At 35.4% G+C, this 12,590-nt stretch overlaps 1 protein-coding gene across 4 annotated transcripts in view; it reads right to left on the bottom strand.

The window, feature by feature from the left end:
* The window catches only part of LOC142608205 (protein SWEETIE), a 67,637-nt gene that overhangs the window by 53,544 nt on the left and 1,503 nt on the right, over window positions 1-12,590 (bottom strand). For 3 of the 4 annotated variants that reach the window (XM_075779949.1, XM_075779936.1, XM_075779943.1), the window contains exons 3-7: window positions 10,792-10,898; window positions 7,148-7,384; window positions 6,941-7,030; window positions 6,778-6,865; window positions 4,767-4,831 (exon numbers count right to left, since the gene is read on the bottom strand). In XM_075779949.1, coding sequence (XP_075636064.1) covers window positions 4,767-4,831; window positions 6,778-6,865; window positions 6,941-7,030; window positions 7,148-7,384; window positions 10,792-10,898 — 587 coding nt within the window. Of the gene's footprint in view, window positions 1-4,766; window positions 4,832-6,777; window positions 6,866-6,940; window positions 7,031-7,147; window positions 7,385-7,473; window positions 7,566-10,791; window positions 10,899-12,590 lie in introns of those variants that run through there. The other variant, XM_075779957.1, reaches the window with a different exon arrangement.

The following is a 12,590-nucleotide window of genomic DNA, read 5'->3' as shown; positions in this document are numbered from 1 at the left end:
AGAGTTTAAGATCTGAAACTGATCTCTGTAAATCCTCAAAATGCCAGTTATTCCTCTCTTGCCAAATGCACCACATCAAATAATAAGGCACAGCCATCCAAATAGCAAAATTCTGATGCCTCCCAAACTTTCCTTGCCAACAAGCCAACAGTTCCACCACTGTTTTCAGCATAACCCAGTGAATGCCAAACAAAGTAAACACCATAGACCACAAATCAAAAGCAATAGAACAATGGGTAAGGAGTTAGTCTACTAATTCCCCACTTCTTTTACACATAAAACACAAATCAAAAATCAAAACCTTCCATTTCCTATTATTAATAGTCAAAATATTCCCCAAAGCTGCAGTCCAAAAAATAAATAAAAATGCAACTCTAGAAGGGACCTTGGACTTCCAAACAGTCTTCTAAGGGAAAGACTGATTGAAACTTTTTGTCAAAACCTGGTAATAAGAATGAACAGCAAAACCTCTTTCCATAGCAAGTTTCCAACACATCTTATCGTCCCCAACTCCTCTCAAAGAAGCTCCATAAATTCTAGACATTAAACTGTAAAAGGATTCCAATTCTCAATTTTCACTATATCTTCTAAAATTTAGATCCCTGAAATGAATACCATTTGGGAACTTCATAAATCAGCCACATAGCCCTCCTTATTTCAACTTAAAGAAAAAAGTCTCGGACAGCGCACACACAAAGAAGTGTCCCAAAACCAAATGTCCTGCCAAAATCTAACAATAAAACCAGCCCCAACCTCAAATTGGATGTGACGAGCAAAAGATGGCCACCACGACTAATAGACTTCCATAAACTCACTCCATGAGGGCCAGTAACGGGAAGACAACACTAGCCTCCCCCTTCACAATCATACTTTGCCCCTATCACTCTCCTCCACAAGGCCTGTCACTCATTCCCAAATATCCATAACCATTTTCCAAACAAAGTTTTATTAAGACTTCTCAAACTTCTAATGGTTAAACCTCCAAAATGAAAAGGAGCACAAGCTGTAGCCCATTTCACTAGTAGGTGAGTTATTTTACGTCCCCCATACTACTCTAAAGAAAATTTCATTGAAGTTGCTCAATACGATTTGCAACCTCTACCATTATAGGAAAAAGAGAGAGAAAATAAGTTGGAAGATTGGACAAAGTACTCTTAATAGGAGTAACTTTACCTCCTCTCGAGAGATACAGTCATTTCCAACCTGCTAACCTCCTCTCCATCTTCTCAATAATTGGATTCCAAATAGAACTATCTCAAACATTAGCACCCAACGAAAGACCTAAATATTTCATCGGGAAGGAGCCTTGCTTGCGCCCTAGCACATCCACCATATCTGCTATAATTGGAACCACATCCACAGGGACCAATTCAGACTTACCCATATTAATTTTCAGACCAGAAACAACTTCAAACCAAAACAGCACCAGCTAGAGAAACAAAATTTGACCAAAATCAGCAGCACATAAGACCAAGGTATCATCAACGAAGAGAAGATGGGTCACCTACAAGGATTTACCTGTGGGACTCATTCTAATACCAGACATGAGCCCATCCCTCACTGCCTTATCCAACATTTACTAAAAGCATCCATAACAATGACAAACAATAAAGAGGATAATGGATCACCTTGTCTTATACCTCTAGAGCTTTCAAAGAAACCACATGGAATTTCATTAATGAGAATAGAGAGTTTAACAGTAGAGATACAGGAAAAAAAAAAAACCCTCTTCTCCATTTTTCAAGAAAACCACAATGATCCAACATATAGATGAGGAAGTCCCAATTCACATGATCATATGCCTTCTCTACATCCAGCTTACACAACACCCCAGGAACTCTTGATTTCAACCTACTATTCAAGCATTCATTGGCAATAAAAACGGAACCTAAAATCTGTCTTTCTTTGTCAAAAGCATTTTGAGATTCATAAACAATATCCCCAAGCACCATTTTCAACATGTTAGCTTCTAGTGTTAATGATGGGTTGTCTAATTCAAACCCGAATGAAGAGGGTGGGAATGCACCAAAGTCTCTCTCCACTACAAATCAAACCCCTAAAAATCAGGACAATGTGGCTATTGGGCTAGACTACTCAAAAGCCCAAGTGAAACCAGTCACAGTCCAATGGAATTAGAGTATTTTCAACCGGGAGAGGATGCCCTCGCTTTTGGATTATATGAGGCCTAATTAGTACCAATATTCTGTCAAATTAGTGATATTTCAGCAATTGTTATTCCCCTTCTTTGCTTATTGACCATTTTTTTTTGGGGGGGGGGGGGGGGGGGGTATAAAGCAACATCAGAAACTAGACATGTAGAAGTTGTGGTTCAGTCAACTATTCCCACCGATAACCCCACTTTTCAAATTACCAAAGTTAAATTGGATGGACATAATCACCTAGCTCAATCACCTTCTTAAAAGTAGGAGGAAAATAGGCAATGTTAATAGAGCAATTCCTGAGCCTAGACAGATGATTCCACCTCTGGTGAGTGGGAGTCTAAACAAATGTCAGCTTTTGCAATCTATGGAACCTGAAATTAGTAGTGAACACCTGCTATTGCAAACTGCCAAGGAGATTTAGAATTTTGTGGCTCAAACTTATGCCCTGAAAGGGATTATAGTACAGATTTATGACTTTAAGTGTTACATACATTAGACCAAATAATGGGGATGCCTCAAAAAAACTAAGATCACGTCTTTCTGTCTCACTCCATTCAACATTGTTTGCCCATGTTCTTTAAATTGAATGTTTTAGGTTAAATTTTCCCATCTATATATTTTTTTACATGAAATAGATTCTTTCTTATGTCCTTCAAAATTCTGTCAAATACGAGAGCTTTTTTTATAGGTTTATTTCTGCATCTCATTTGATTTTTTTTGATAAAAAAAATTAAAATTAAAAATAATAATAATTTATAAAAAAAAATTAAAATATATATAAACAGCAAAAAAAGGAATATATATTTAGGAGGGATGCTCAAAATTTTCCAAGAAGCATAGAGAATATCAAGAGTTGCTAACAGAAATCAAAACTTGCAAAAAAAAATTTGTTGATAGAGTTTCAACTTATGGCGTCCACTTCTATGATAATTGTATTATTTATCATCAGACCAAGACACTAATCAGTTTTTGGTATAAGCGAGAATTGAACCTCAAATCTCTTATTCAACCATCAGAGACTTTACTAGTTGAGCTAACTGGAACTCATAAAAGCATATAAAATTTGATGTACAACTGACTTTTTAGAATTGTATTTCAATATTATAGAATAATTTCACAAATCTAGACATAGCTTTTAAATTCAACATTTATTCATCAATATTGATTGAGTTTGTGCCTTCAAAGTTCCATGGAAAAGTCAAGGGAGTGAGAGTAACAAAAGTCAACACCACAAATGTGAAATGGATAGCATACACAACGAAACCAGCAACTTTGCTGGGTTTTTTGGAGTTATTATCAGGGGTCTGTTGTGAACTTCTGTGAGAAACCAAGCAAGCATTTTGTCCTTTGTCTTTATTTCTTAGGAAGACTAAGTTCAACAAAAAGGGGGAGTGGAGAGAAGTGCTTGAGTGTGACTCTAAATTACAGTAACTGCTTATTAGTGGGAAAGTTGGTGTAACCGATTGAAAATGGCGTTTGAATTTTCATAGGTTATGGTGTGTTAATATATCAACTTAATTATATGTCCTTTGTCTTTATTTCTTAGGAAGACTAAGTTCAACAATTCTGAGGTTTTTTTGGAGACTACATAAAAAAGGACATCAAGGATTCCTACTGCAAAGATTTTTCCCCCAAAAAAAAAAAAAAGCCTAAATTTTAGGATTTTGAAAATTATGCATTTTAATGGTTTGACCATATTTTTTTAAGTTTTTTAAAATTTTATTATTAGTGTGAGGGTATTTTGGAACATCTGAAAAGTATACACCAAAGTGGGGAATCCTCTTTAAAGTAGTATATGTTAAATTACCAGATTCTCTCAAAAGCTTAAATTATTAAAAAATTGTGAATTTAATCACTTAATCATAATTCTAACACTCCCCTTCACGTGTGAGCTCAAACTCCTTTTTACTAGGTGAGGCCCAACATGTGGAATTTTTAACATTATAAATGGGAGGTCGAGCAAATACAGAAATTTAACACGGGATCTTCTACTCTAATACCATGTTAAATTACCGGTTCTCCCAAAAACTTAAGCTATTGGAATATAGTAAATTTAATCATTTAACCACATACTTCTAACACACCCCCTCACGTGTAGGCTCAAACTACCTTTTAATAGATGAGAAGTAACACGGGATTTTAAATGAGAGGTAGAGTGGACAAGACAAGGATCAAACTTAGGGCCCCTTACTCTGATACCATGTTAAATTACTGGTTCTCCTATTAGAAAATGATAAATATAATCACTAAATCATAATTCTAACTATCATTTCCAGCCAAAACAATCTCAGACTTAAAATAAAATCACTTCAAACTATTACTAGTTAAAAACCTTTTAAACATAGAGAACTGTCACATATGTTAGTCTGATAATAGACTAGAATGAAACAGTTTGTTCTTTTGAACAACTGAATTTGATACTCAATGCAAAACAGGTAACAAATGCAAAAATGCGGAATAGTTACACAAGCTTATTCCCAAGAAAAAGAAAAATCAACTCAAATTACACCCTCTCAACCACAAGAAAAAGAAAAAGAAGATATTTGGGAATCTTTTGGGTGAGAAGGGGGGTGTTAGAGAGCAGATATGATCAGCAAAATCTACCTGTAAAAAGAATACCCAAGACAAGGTTAAGCCAACTCGTATATCCTTAGAGCGAGCTCCACTTGCTGCAAGTTAAACAATACGTGAGAAACAGTTGAATGCCAAGAAGCCACTTGCTGCAAGTTAAACAATACGTGAGAAACAGTTGAATGCCAAGAAGTTCGCACTTACACAATTGTAAAGGATTAGGCCCATTACCCCACCCCTAGAAGTTTTCTTTCTTTTTTCTCTAAAAGATAAATAAATCATTTTTCACCAGATAATTTTTTTTTTTTTTCTTGATAAGTAATAAAGATTTATTGATATCATTTTTCACTAGAAGAAAATAATATTTTGACAAGTAAATGATAATTTTATTTAAATATAATCAGTGAAACAAGTAGTTTAAAATTACAAGTGAGATGTAATGAATCTACGAAATCTAAAAAAAAGGTACGATAGGGATGTCGCCTAATGCAATCATCCAATCATACAAAGAAAATAAAATATACTGTTTAATGACATGAATGGAGGTTCTACACCATCAAAGATCCTGCTATTCCTTTCTCACCAAATAATCCACAAAATACACAAAGGAACATTCTTCCAAAATATGTATATTCCTGTGATTATTGAACCTTCCTTGCCATGAAGACAGTATTTGGATAACCGTCTTGACATTACACATGATACTCTAAATAAAGCAAACACAAGAAACCACAATTCTCAAGCCATAGGACAAAGAAGCAAGAGATGCTCCAGAGTCTCCTCACCCATTCTACAACAACATCAAAGCATTCATCCAAAACTTTTAAAGTCTATGGATTCTCAACAGACTAATCAAAGTTGTCCACATTTACCTATCCTCATTCTTCATTTTATTTTTTTGTAATTAAAATAAAACCAGCACCACACCTTATAATATTCTATACCAAAGAGCCACTAACAGACAGAGGCAATGCCCTCAACTCCTCTTTTGCTATCCGAAACAGCCACAAGATCACCAAGAGACGTTACAAAGTAAGTCCTGAATAACCAATTGATCTACTTATAGCCATATACTAGTTATGACACAAGCAAAATATAACCCAATAAATCCCAGATCAACTGCAGATTATCTACCAAATCGCCCTAGAAAAATAACATCAAAACAAACGGTTGACCAACTGACCTTGTACAAGGAACAGATATATAGAGACCTTAGATGTTCACAAAATCCCAACACTACTGGCCAAACTGAAGTCTTATTAATATCACCATGATCAGGGAAAGGACATATAAGGTCTTTAAAACCACAAAGAAAGTTACTTTTTGAGGAACTTTAACCTTCCAAAAACTTCTCCATCCCCATTAGAAAGTAGCCAATAGAAAGAAATTTCCTAAAAATACTTACTCTTTGTAGATCTCCAACAAATTCAGTCTTTTGCATCCCGCCTAATCTTGATTGAATAAATGAGGTCCAAAGAGTCTGCCAGCACCTCCAACTCCCAACCACGCAAATCCCACACCAAAAGTAACATGCTAATGTATTCCAACATATATAATCTACCACAGCCACCACCTTAGTCCAAGAAATACTGTATAAATCAGGGTATAAATCCTTCAACGCCCCATCACCGCACCACTAATCAAAGTTGATAAACCTAGAAAACTGCTCTCACCCCATTCTAATAAATTTCCAGAGACTACCTATCAAAATAAATAAATAAACTTCCAGAGACTAACATTGTATCAAGGGAAACAATACAAATGACTTGGCTTGAACTACCACATTCGTCCAAATATACATGCATTATACCAAAAACCCCAAAATGATTACTACAACTTCCAAACTAGCCAACACAATGGAAAAAAACTAACAAAACTTACTAGACACATTCCATAATTTATAAATACTAGCTTATTTTCGATAAAAGATCCATTTACTATATCAAATTCCCAAAAAAAAAAAATCTTAAACTTCTAAACGCCCACATAAATGGTTACTTGAAGATTACTCGGCCCTTATGACACTGCATCAGCAGGATTATACCTTTTGTGAAGGGCAAAGTTAAATGCCTTTGCAAACCGCCTTCTAATTTCTTTGCTGGAGGAAAAGGACCTTTTCCCCTTGGTTGAACCTAGTAAGAAAAACAAACTGTGATGTGAGACAGAGGCATCAAAGAGAGAATCCCTCTAAACACAACATATCATACCTGTGCCTCAGGATTCATTCCGAGAGCAAGCAAGGAGCCCAAAGCTTCTGCAAATGCATCCCGAACGGATGAAACAGGATCCTCTAGTGCCTACTATGAGTAGCAGTAAAAAGAATAAATTGAAAATTATGACAACAGAACCTCAAAGATTGACATATTAAATACTAAAAAATCAATCAGGAAAATGTCACAAAGAAGAAAACCTGCCTTCACACAATAAGCGGCTGAGTTATCAAGTTCACCCAAGCCTAAACCAGGCCCTCCAATGTTGGCAAATGCCTTGAGACATCTCGCTGCTGCTATTCTAACAACAAATGACTTATCCCCAATGGCAAATCGCATGATAAGACGGTATGCTTCAGTATAAGCTGAAGAAGCAGCACTACCACCAGAGCCTTCCAAAGCATTTTGAAGCATATGTAGAGCCTCCTGTCTCACAAAGTCCTGAAATTTAAGGAATACAAGATAGAATTTAAACAACAAAGGAAACCAAAAGAAGCATCAATGGTAATTATATAACTCAATAACCATACTTCAATTTTCTAGTCATTAGCCTAGTTGAGAACCTAAGGATTGCCACAGCTTTGAAGAAACCAAGAATATGATGCCTGTCATAGTCATAAGCCCCAGGAAGAATCCTTGTTTACTGCATAAGTTGATCAAGACAGTAGGCCACTACATTGTGACTGATATGCATATATATATAAATACATACATAAATTAAATAACTCAATAACCATACTTCAATTTTCTAATCATTAGCCTAGTTAAGCACCTAAGGATTACTCCAGCTTTGAAGAAACCAGCAAGTATGAGGCCTATCATACTTATAAACCCTAGGAAGAAGCTTTGTTTACTTCACAAGTTGACCAAGACAGTAGGCCATTACATTTCAAATAATGTGTTTACCTTGGAAGCCTTATTGTCACACACCACTGCTCTCAAATATTGGTTAGCACATGAACCATTAGTTCTCATTGGTTATCTAGAAGGACAAGAAAACCCCACATCCCTAGCACTCTTTGCATTAATAAGTCCTAGCGCTGTGAAAAGAATATTGCAATTGGACTTGAAATTGTTGCAATTATCTATGAAACCGATGTCGAAGGAAAGAAGAAAATGGCCAATAAGCTCTAGCTAAAATAATACCCTGTCCTCTTGTAAGCAGACCTACCAAGTGCATGAAATCACCAATAAAAAAAAAAAAAGGGAAAGAGGAATGTTAAAGATCCTTTGGGATTTATGTCCTCATCAACAAACACACTTCACTTGCCTCTCTTAGAACTTTTTCTCTAATATAGTTCAAATACAGAATTGTTTTTATTGGTAAGTTACATATGCATCTAGTGGGTCATGAACCTATGACCTCACCCTCCATCCCATTGTTATGGGAGGAGGAAGTGTCACTTGAGCTATAGCTCATTGGAAGGGCTAAAATGCAAAACTCACCCTCTAAGTTTCACCATTTTTCATTTCAGTCCTCTAAGTTTGTATTTTGTCATTTCAGTCCTCTAAGTTTCAAATCTCCTCAATTAAGTCCTTCGTTAACTCACGTCCATATCTGCTGTTAACTTACCCAAAACAACACCGTTTTGGCTATAATTTAATATTTAATTTTTATTTTATTATTTATTACTTAATTTTAAAAAATGTTAATTAAAAAAACTGAAATTAAAATAACCCATTTACCCCACGGTTCCTACCCAACCTTTTCTAAAGAACAAAAAAAAATCCCTAGCCTAACCCAAATATGAGAGACTAAGAGGGTGAAAGAGAGATCGAGAGGGAGAAGGAGGTGTTTTCAGTGGTTCTGCTCCAGGGTTTCTTGGTGGCTCAGCTCCACTCTAGAAGGTCTATAGAAGAAGAAGAAGAAGAAGCAATAGATAGGAGAATATATGATTAGAAAAAAAAAGAGCTTTAAAGTGAAAAAAAAAAAAAAAAAATCATAGCTCTTTGAATTATCATTTTTCTTTTTATATTTTCCTCAAAGAGCAGTTTTTTCTTTTCTGGGTCTTCTTTATTTTAGCTTAACTATTAGTATTGCTATTGTTGTTGTTGTATAATTGTATTATATGTACTTACCAAAAATTTGGATCAAAAGTGAGGCTTTGTGTTGTTGTATCTGGGAAGTCTTAGGATCAGAAAGTGTTTGGTTTGGAGAAGTTTGTGTTCCTGTGGATTGGTTGGTGTCTTCAAGCTTTGTTGTTCCTCACAACTATTACGGGTTTGTAGGTCCTTTTTTATTCTCATTTTTTCTGACTTTTTTTTTTCTTCTTGCTTGCTCTTTTAAAATTTGTATTTTAAAAACCAGATTATCTTAGGCTGTTGAGCTATAAATATTTCTCTCTTTCTCCCTCTCAATCTCTCACATATTGGATTAGTCTGGGGATTTTGTGTTCTTCAGATGATATGGATTGGGGGGTAATTGGGGTTATTTTAATTTCTAGGTTTTTTGTTTATAAGAAAATGTTGTTTTAAATTAAGAAATAAATCATATAATAAAATATTAAATTATGGTCAAAACTAATGGTATATATGGATGGTGAGTTAACAGAAGACTGAATTGAGGAAATTTGAAACTTAGAAGATTGAATTGATAAAATACAAACTTAGAGGACTGAAATGAAAAATGGTGAAACTGGGAGGGTGAGTTTTGCATTTTGGCCCATTGGAAAATATAAAATTATGGAAAATGTATTGTCACCGAGGAAAAAAAAAATCATGAATACCTATAGGCATAAATACATGTATGGAATAAATGCATGCATCATAACACTTCAACATAGCCTGACAATAATACATGTGTTATATAAACAAATTTGCCTCATCTCCTTAAATTTCAGATTTGCCTTCGGATATTGACATGGGACAGAAACTAACAGGAAGAACAATAATTCTTTCCTTTCAAATCAGAACAAGTTTTCTTTGGACACAAAGATAAATCAATACTCTTGCTGGCATTTTTTCTTAAAGGAGGAGCTTCTACAGGGGAATTTCAAAGAAATAACATGCTGCCCAGCCTTTCTTCTCTTGTTTCACCTGCCATACCCTAGGTTATTTCATTCTTCTTCCTCTCTCTTTTTTGCACTTTTGTACTAGTTGAGAAGAAAAGGTACAGGAAAGAGAGATAAGAAGAATAGAGGACCATTCCAAAATAAAGCACAGAAACTAAAAAATGTACCAAAGTGTGAAATGCCCCAAGCAAACATCCTGAACCCTACCTCTGCCCTGGGAGAATACAATTCCCCCACCCCCAAAAGAGAGAAGTTTTTTTTTTTTTTTTATATCTCATTAGGCACCTGTCTAGCCTCCACGTCAAAAATGCCCAAAAAAATTCAAAAAATAAAATAAATAAAAAATAAAAAACTCCAACTCCACACATCAAACACCCACTTTACCAAGGCCCCAAAACAAAATCTCAACCTGCTGATAACTGAAGGAACAAAAAAATGCAAAGATACTATGATAACAGTCTTCCCGCATTCATTTTAGCATGACTAGAATTTCAGCAATAAATATCCTTTTCTTTCTGGAACCCCAAATAATATTAATATGATATCTAGTATATCATTTCTAAAATACCTCACCTTCCATAGGCCCAGATTTTCCAGGGTGCTGCAGTCAAATTTTTAACTTTCAAAATCCAACAGGGAGTACCCAGAAGAATCATTACAGGCTAACAACTGAGAGCAAACTGAGACCAAAGCTGACAGAATAGTAGTGTTAACCACTTAACCTATTCCTTTCTCTTTTTTTTTGATAAGTAATCTATTCCTTTATAAATGAGAGTTTTGTATCTTATTAAAAGGGGAAAAAATTATAGGGATAGAGATGCACATTGAATGGACTACCTCATGAAACTTGATAAGTTTTGTTGCAATAGTAGTCGTTTCAAATAAACCTGCGGTAATTCGTCTCCCAAAATGCTTGTATAATTCTCCTAGGCATTGAGCAGCACCTAGAAAGATTGATATATTTAGAAAAATTATATGAAAGAAAAATTACTTATCAAAAGATAAATGAAGGGCGGATTAGGTAAAAGCCTAAATAGACAACAAACCATGAAGAAGACAGAAGGCTTAAATAATCCTTAAACCATGTTAGAAAAATCAAATTATTCAAAGAAGTACTACTAGGAAAATGGTTGTGGCGGTTTGGTCCAGAGGGAAGCTTTTTGGAGAAGGGCTATAGCTCTGTAGTATGGCTCTATGGAAGGAGGCTGGTGCACAAAGGCAGCCCATGGTGCTTATGGGGTAAGCCTTTGGAAATACATCCAGAAGGGGTGGGGGACTCTTTTTCGCATTTTATCAACTTTGAGGTGGCAGATGATGGGTATGATATAAAATTCTGGACTGATGTTTGGTGTGGTGATTCTACCTTAAAGTTTTCTTTTCCTGAATTGTACCGTATTGCTCGGAACCGAGATGCTTTTGTAGCAGACCTTTTACAATCCAGAAATGGGTTGATTCGTTGGGAGTTGAATTTCAATCAAGCAATTCAGGATTAGGAATTGGAATGTCTCCATGTTTTTGGATCTATTGTATTCCGCTAAGGTGGAGGGGGTTGGATTAGATAAGCTATGCTGGAGGCCTTCGATTCAGAGAGGTTTTGAGGTTCACTCTTACCGTACTCCTTCACATTCTGACAATTTCCCATGTCAGAGTATTTGGAAACTGCTTGTCCCCAGTAAGGAGGCTTTTACCTTTGGGTTGCTGCTTTTGGGGTTATTCTTACAGCGGAGAACCTGAAGAAGTGAAACATTATATTGGTGAACTGGTGTTGTATGTGCAAGAGGGATGAGGAGACGGTAAACCATTTATTGCTGCATTTCCCTTTTGGTAGAGATTTATGGAATTTGGTTTTTGCTCTTTTTGGGGTGGAGCGGATGATGTCTAGAAAGGTTTTCAATCTTTTAGCATGTTGGCAAGGTCATTAAGGGCATCATCAGGGCAGTGAAATATGGAAAGCCATTCCTCATCAGGGAAGTTTTCTTTAACCAATTTATTTGATTTTATTGTTCATTGTAATTTTAGAAATCTTGTGTAACCTTCAGCTAGTATACTTCCTGTGTACTTGTTGATTTCTTTCCAATAATATTATTAATTATCAAAAAAAAAATATATGCTTTCCAAAATATGATGCCCAAGCCTTTTTTAGAAACAAAATTATCATACTTTATATATACCCAAGAGAAACATACATTATAAGCTACATTAAAAAGAATAATTAGAGTAAAGATTATAGGATAGAGAATACCAAAATATATTCTAACCTCTTATAAACAATCATAAAAGTGACACTGAAATAATGCCATGTAGCTCCATGGAAATTTATGACCCTCAAACACTAACCTCCCAGCCAAAAGCACCAGACAATTGATCTGAAGAATGATTGAGCTACAAGAAGAGCCATTCCATTTCTTTTCTCAAGATAGGGATAAAATCGATATTTTACCTCCATTTCATTAAAGGAATGAGTATTCCTCCCACTTTTGGGAGGTCCAAGAATGCTTAGAAGAGATGGAATGGAATGGGCAATCCCTCATAGTCATTTCATTCCTTCCCACTAAACTCTCAAACAAGAGAATAGATGGAATATCCTTTAATCTTTTTTATTCCATTCCTTTCCTCCCTCCTGAAAGGGATGGCTA

The sequence above is a fragment of the Castanea sativa genome, chromosome 1, assembly GCF_040712315.1.
Source record: "Castanea sativa cultivar Marrone di Chiusa Pesio chromosome 1, ASM4071231v1".
Taxonomy (NCBI): domain Eukaryota; kingdom Viridiplantae; phylum Streptophyta; class Magnoliopsida; order Fagales; family Fagaceae; genus Castanea; species Castanea sativa.
Note: the sequence above shows the minus strand (reverse complement) of the source record. Positions and strands in the feature narration are given on the sequence as shown.